General features: G+C 43.0%; 1 protein-coding gene across 1 annotated transcript in view; it reads left to right on the top strand.

Moving 5' to 3' along the window:
• The first annotated feature begins 817 nt into the window (after positions 1-817).
• The window catches only part of LOC139760960 (uncharacterized), a 368,653-nt gene continuing 361,411 nt past the window's right edge, over positions 818-8,059 (top strand). The window contains exon 1 of the mRNA XM_071684743.1: positions 818-1,488. Within this exon, the coding sequence (XP_071540844.1) occupies positions 1,407-1,488 (82 nt within the window). The 5' untranslated portion in view covers positions 818-1,406. The remainder of the gene's footprint in view (positions 1,489-8,059) is intronic.

Here is an 8,059-nt window from a genome sequence, read left to right as displayed (position 1 = left end):
ATTATGATACATATATACAAGGTTATGATACGTATGCACGCGAGTGTAAATCTCTCTCTGCGTAACACGCAAGCAGTAATCACTTGCGAACACAAGCTCTGCCCATCTTACACACAACATCGGACATGTATCTTGCACGACTATTTACCATAAACATCAAATCATATTACGTATATGCGCTACACACTACCTCTGCCTGATGGTGATATCTGGTGGTATATATAGAAAGCCCAAGAGATGGGACCCCACGAGTGTAGAACTCTCTCTCTCTCTCTCTGTACCGTACGTGTGGGTAATTACACACTCATTCACGAGAAAGATGTAGCGCATATGCACAAGGTTAAGGGACGGGGCAACGCAAGTGTAAAACTCTCTCCCCATAACACAGAGACACACACACACACACACACACACACGGCTGCGTGCGTCCATACAGTATACATTATCACTGTAAGTGGCTGGGATGTGATGCAGTTACATAGCTCCACAAGTGGTACCTGTAGCTTTACCTTTAATACATACCTCACGTCTTCCCTCACACCTCAGGTTCCCGCCCTCGCTTCTTTATCCAACTCGCAAGACTCTGCTCTCTCAGATTCATCTCCTCCCGCTGCAGTTTGCACACAAGATATTCCCGATATTTCCCGTACCTGTGCATCGGGGTGGTTGATAACCTGAGCAAAATACGGTGATTTGCACAGGGCGGGGCCGGAGGGAGGGCAGGAGCAGCAGCGGCGGTGGTGGTGGAGGTGGTGGTGGCGGCTGGGGGCGCCTGTGCAGGGCCAGGCTGGTGTTGGGGGTCCCGAGGCCGACCAGAGTTCAGTGTGTCTCCGGCAGGTGTGGCCGACGGAAGAGCCAGGCTGGGGTACGGCCAACCGCAAGAAGATCTCTCATCCTCCTCCTCCTCCTCCTCCTCATCCTCCTCCTCCTCCTCCTCCACTTCCTTCCTCCTCCTGCTGGAGTAAAGGACGAGAGCCACTACTGCTCCTGCTGTTACAACTGCTGTGTGTGCAGCAGACTATGGACGGTGATAGCTAGCCTCTCTTACTGACGTTCGCTACTTCAATCTTAATATTCATTAATCTGTTGATTTTCAAGTCGCGCGTTTGTCCAGTACATGATGGATTCTCTACAGTTTCGCCTACAGTCGTCCGTGTAGACGAATCTATGACTCACGAGTGTTGCGTTGTCGTGTCTTCTGTCATACAAGATTCAATGCACTGCATGTAACGAGGTGTTTTCCCAGGACTAACACGCTACATAAAGTTTATATTCTAGAAAACCAAAAGTTTGCTAATGCAGCTGAACAAACGTTCGTGAGGTGACGAATTCGTGAGAGGTAATGCAGTGCAAACATAGAGTGACACTGAGGAAGTCCAGTTCCCTCGGCTGAGGTGAATTACATCATGACACCGTGCTGCCTCCTGGACCTGTTGGTACCTCTACTGCTGCTGAGTGGACGCTCGTCAGTCCTGGCTGCTGAGGAAGGTCAGTAACTGCTGTTGTTGTACACCCGTGTGTTGTTGTCATTGGTTCCTGAGGTCAGACATGACTGTTCTTCACCACACCAGTGCTGAGGAAGGGTGGTAGTGATGATGGTCGTCACCATTCACTCACCTTCTTCCCTGCTGAGTGAAGTCAGCACAGCACCGAGTTTAACCAGTTGACCAGAGCTGATTACCTGAGGAAGATCAACACCTTCCTCAGCTGCCACAGCTGAGGAGGGTCAGCATTAATGTCACCCACTCCCTGCTGAGGAAGATCACTTAGACCAAACATTAGCTAGGGCTGGCGCCTGAGACAAACCCGGACTGTCAACTTCATACGTTTACCATCACTCAGTCGTGATGTAAATTATGTAAACGGTGTGAGATTCTTTTACAGGATGTCACAAGTGGAGAACTTTCCTCATACTCGATGTACCTTATGAAGATCATAGGATCAGACTACACGTATGTTTGATAGAATATACACATATGTTATGATTAACCTGAATGTGATGTATTGAGCACAAATACGAACCTACCTATTACAATTACATTGCCTTATGCAACAAAAACAGATATTTCCAGTGAAAGATATCTTTACCCTGAGATAATCATAGATACTTAGACTATCCCTCTTTAGTCGTCAAAAGAGATGGTTCTCTGGAGACCCAAGGTAATTGGAATCTAATTCTCCCATATTACTCCCATTACTCAGGCCCTACTAACACTCCATAATCCATTTCCGCACTCAGTCATTATCTCGAGAGCTGGACGTCAAAAATACCACCATTCTTTCTCCCAATATTTCCCCAACTACGTCTGAATTCTCATTCTTTCTTTTTTCTTTTTGCTTGTTTGTTTTGATATCTTTTTTTTTATTCCTGGGTTTTCTAATTAACTGGGATGATAAAGAATTACTCAAACCTTTTCTAAATCCATAATGCACACATTCTATTTCTCTCTCTCTCTCTCTCTCTCTCTCTCTCTCTCTCTCTCTCTCTCTCTCTCTCTCTCTCTCTCTCTCTCTGAAATAGAACACCTCTTTTAAGTGGCTTGTGCTAACGATATCTCTTGCCATCAGTTCCTCTACAGTTCCTTCGTTATCTACCACCAGCATCATACATGGTACTACATTATGGTCAGGGCATTCAGGTGCCCGGCCTGGTTCAGCTTAGCAAAGCAAAGAAAAAAATTCTTTAGTTCCAGTGCAATAATCATTTTTATCATTATCATAGTTACTATTAATATCGTTAGTATCATTCTAAACGATATCAACAAGTACACCAACATTGATGATAATGATAATCATCATTATAATAATGAAAATACTAATAATGATAATGATAATGATAACAATAATGATAATGATAATAATAATGATATTGATAATAATGATAATGATAGTAATAATGATAATGATAGCAATAATGATAATGATAATAATGATGATTTTAATAATAATAATAATGATAGTAATAATGATAATGATAGTAATGATAATAATGATAATGATTATAACGATGATTATCATTTTTCTTACATCATTTCCTCTTTAACCTTCGCTAGCCAGCGTCGCGATCAAAGGCCTCATTTGCAGACATCCTCTCACTAACACGTACAATGCACCGTAACCAGAGCTCACCATCCACAGCCAGACATCCTCTCACTAACACGTACAATGCACCGCAAGCAGAGCTCACCATCCACAGCCAAAGCCTGTGGATTATTCCATGGTCTTCCTTGACGGCTTCATATGCCGTTCATTAGCCTTCTGATGCCACGTCGCCCACGATATACCATAGTGATTCGATTCATTTCATCCAATGCACGCCTTTCTTTCGCCTTTCCCCATCCCTACTGCTTGCTCTCCCCACATCTCACACATAGATTTTGTTTTTCGCTCTCGCCTCACTCAACCCAGCCATATCTCAGAGCATTCTCAACACACTGTGGTGGGCGTATCAGTGAGACCTGACCCCTCTACCATCCCTTTCTCCAGTAACAACTCACTTCATGCCACTTGTAATCCATAGATATACATTTCCTTTCATTTCTTTACTTATACACAAAGGACTATAGCTCTCTCTTTCACCCGAAACTTCAGTACAGCTCCATGGCTCCACCTACTGCCATATCTATTCCCTGGTACATAATGCACTCCATCTCCTTCAGAATATTTCCATTAAAACTCACTCCGTGTATCACAACCCTGCAATTCCTCTTTTTCTCTATTCTATTCACATTCCATGTCATTTTCCCCCATTCATGCAATTTTCCCAACTGACATCAGACATTCTCAAGTCTGCCACCAGAGCTGTGTCATCTGCAAACAGCAGCTGATTCACTCGGATGCTCTCACCCTCATCCCTACATGCTGCATACTACAGACTTGCCCCTTGATCCCTCACATCCCCGTCCATATAAAGATTAAACAGCCATGGTCTTGATACAGACTTTGGTCCGTGGCTGGAGCCTCCAACAACAACAATAACAAAAAAGACGTCCTCGACTAGTCGTACCTTCACCGGGATACATTTTCCTTACCTCTTGTCATCCTGTGCACATGGCTTACCCTCCCGAGATAATGTCCCTATTACACCAACTAGCTCGCAGTTTAACCCACATTCCACACGGCTCCTCTGTCAACCTTACCTTACTGTTTTTCTCCAGATGCCACATTTAGTTAACTCTTCCCATTTATTACTCACACACATTCTTCAAAGTAAACACCAGATCCACACACCTCCTACCTCCCTTGAAACCATGTTGGTCCTCACAAGTCAACTACTTTGTTCATGATGCCACTCTCTTCATCGCCACTCGCCAATACACCTTACAAAATACACTCAACAAACTCATCCTCTTTTAATCGAACATTCCTTTTTTTTCCACTTGCTTTAATGCAAGGACATTTTACGTACGCTCTGCCAGTCCTCAAATCCCCACGTTGGGTCACATATATGCTAAACAGCCTGACGAACCAATTAGAAACACCTTCTCCTCTTTTCTTTAGGAACTCAACTGCAATTCCACGCACTACTAAAACTTTGCCATATTACTTCCTGCTCGAAGATTTCACTGTCCCCGCTCTTCTTACAATCTCCTCTGCCACAACTCTCATTCCACATGCCACCTTGTCCCAGACACACCACATCCGCCATATTTTCATCCAACACATTCAGTGGTCTCTCAAAATACTCACTCTGTCTTTCACTTCCCTCACTGTCGCTAATATTTTTTTCTCATGTTTTCCTCACATTCTTCACTTCCATCCAAAACAATTTCTTTGTCTCTGGAGTTGGTCGGCATACTGCAGCCCGATCTGTCTTCTCTGTTCTTCATCTGTCATTCCTTCACTTGACTTCATGTCGTTTTTACCTGTACTCCTTCCCTGTAGATAACATCCACACGCCACCATTTTCACTTTGATTAGCAATTTAAATTTCTCGTCCTGCCACTCACCATCCTTTCTCATCGTTTCATATCCCACCCTTCTTATGTCACACACCTCACCCGCACGCTTCACAACTGCCTCCTCTTGTCTCACTACCTCGCATCCAGTGCCGTTCTTCACGTTAACCTTCCTACCATCTCTGCTCATAGGATACCTTTACAAGCTCGCTACCCATCACCACTTCTTTCACACGTGTATCATTTCTTTTTTCCTGATCCCAAGACCAACTTTTGCGTTCACCTCCACCAGGAAATGACCAAACCTTCCACCTCCCGATCCTTCCAGTATGTTCACAACCTCCCACCTCCCAATCCTCACAGCACGTTCACAACCTCCCACCTCCCGATCCTTCCAGCACGTTTACAACCTTCCACCTCTCGATCCTTCCAGCACGTTCACAACCATCCACCTACCAATCCTCACAGCACGTTCACAACCTTCCACCCACCGATCCTCTCAGCACGTTCACAACCTTCCACCTACCAATCCTCTCAACACGTTCACAACCTTCCACCTCCCGATCCTCCCAGTACGTTCACAACCTTCGACCTATCGATCCTCTCAGCACGTTCACAACCTTCCACCCACCGATCCTCTCAGCACGTTCACAACATCAGTCTCTTCTCTGTTCCATAACCCCGTGGGTCCTCAGCCTCACGCACCTACGTATTCACCCACGTACTCACCTTTCCACCATAAGTGATGGATGACCAGTCCCCTACTGGCACGAGTCGAAAAGCTTTCCCCCATTTCCATTTCCACAGGGGACCCTATGCGTCCTGGTCATACATACCCTCATGCACCCAGCCTCACAAGCCGGGATACCATCACTCGATCCCCAGCATCAAAACAGTCGCACGCTTACTTAACTCCTCCCAAAAATTACTTCTTTGCTATCTTCACTCCCTGGGCGACTCCAAACTTTCGAAGTGTACCTTCATTACAACCCATATCAACCTTGTGTTCACTCCCTCACTCTCTTCAGTTCCATTCTACGGGTCATTCCTCAATCGTCCTATCTTGTCCTCTCGTCTACTGACTAACCCTCGACCCTGAACATGTCTGAACCATTCATACATCTATTCTTCAATTCTGTTTCGATTATAACTAGAACATGCAGGCTTCTCCCATAACTAGAACATGCAGGCTTCTTCAATAACTAGAACATGCAGGCTTCTCCCATAACTAGAACATGCAGGCTTCTTCAATAACTAGAACATGCAGGCTTCTCCCATAACTAGAACATGCAGGCTTCTTCAATAACTAGAACATGCAGGCTTCTCCCATAACTAGAACATGCAGGCTTCTCCTATCAAACATTGCACGTATCTCTCCCTTCTATTCATTTTGCCCGCAGCCATGAACACTGAGACGCACCAAGCTGAGCCTTTGAGGAAAATTCCCCCTTGGCCCCCTGGTGTGTTCTGTTTTTAGACATTGATAATGAGGGAGGGGAGAGTTTACCTCGCTCTCCTCCTGCCTCCCTTACTTGCCTCACACAACACGCACGAGATATGTGGGTGGTAATTTTCTCTCCTATATCTTGCTACTAATGATCATGATTTTGATAATGATAATGAAATAATGATATGGTGATGATAGCAATGACGATAACAACAATAATGATAGCAATGATAACAATAATGATTGTAATAATAATAACAATAATAATAATAAAAATAATAATGATAATAATAATGATAATAACAATAATAATAATAATAATAATAATAATAATAATAATAATAATAATAATAATAATAATAATAATAATAATAATAATAATGATAATAATAATAATGATAATAATGATAATGATAGTATTAATGATATTGATAACAATGATAATGATGATGATGATAAAATAATGATAATGTTAATAGTGATAAAGATAACAATGAAAGTGAAAATAATGATGGTATAGATGTGTGTATGTGAGTTCGTACACACACTCCTGTGATGTCAATTTCCGAAGCAGATAAGCTCACATATGAATGAGTTTTGTCAGATTATTTCAAATGTTTTATCGACAGCCAACATACTATCAGGACTAGTGATGAATACCTGGATCATTTCATGAAAGATATATGAGGAACTCTCTCTCTCTCTCTCTCTCTCTCTCTCTCTCTCTCTCTCTCTCTCTCTCTCTCTCTCTCTCTCTCTCAATGATACCACTGTCTGCTTTTTAGCAGCAGCGTCATTCATCTATGGGTGTAATCCTCATTATCTTGAAATGAATTAAGTGCCTTGAGTCCTTCTTTGTGAGCTTGACGCTGGATTGTTGCCAGTCTTCTATATGGTTCGTGTCCTGTACAACCTATTGTCTTCAAATTCAGATTTCCTTTACGATTTTTCTCTTCAGTTTCTCCTGAGCGATCCTCCATCCCTACACTTGAACCTCTTTCCTCTGAGAAAAATCTCTAATTCTGTCTTTCCAAGAAATTGATATGGTTTTTGTGGTGACTCTTGTAAAGACTTTTTAATGGCTCGCCACTTTTTTACCTTGTTCAGATAATTGTTGCATCGGGGACTGACCCCAGTGTATTGACATTACTGGATGGGGTATTACTTCCAGTGTTCTAACATTACTGGATGGGGTATTACTTCCAGTGTTCTAACATTACTGGATGGGGTATTGCTTCCAGTGTACTAACATTACTGGATGGGGTATTACTTCCAGTGTTCTAACATTACTGGATGGGGTATTGCTTCCAGTGTACTAACATTACTGGATGGGGTATTACTTCCAGTGTTCTAACATTACTGGATGGGGTATTGCTTCCAGTGTTCTAACATTACTGGATGGGGTATTGCTTCCAGTGTTCTAACATTACTGGATGGGGTATTGCTTCCAGTGTTCTAGCATTACTGGATGGGATATTGCTTCCAGTGTACTAACATTACTGGATGGGGTATTGCTTCCAGTTTTCTAACATTACTGGATGGGGTATTGCTTCCAGTGTTCTAACATTACTGGATGGGGTATTGCTTCCAGTGTTCTAACATTACTGGATGGGGTATTGCTTCCAGTTTTCTAACATTACTGGATTGGATAATGCCTTCTGTGTTCTAATGTTTGTGGATGGGACATTTCTCCAGTGTTCTAAAATTGATGAAT

Source organism: Panulirus ornatus, chromosome 38 (genome assembly GCF_036320965.1).
Source record: "Panulirus ornatus isolate Po-2019 chromosome 38, ASM3632096v1, whole genome shotgun sequence".
Lineage (NCBI taxonomy): Eukaryota > Metazoa > Arthropoda > Malacostraca > Decapoda > Palinuridae > Panulirus > Panulirus ornatus.
Note: the sequence above shows the minus strand (reverse complement) of the source record. Positions and strands in the feature narration are given on the sequence as shown.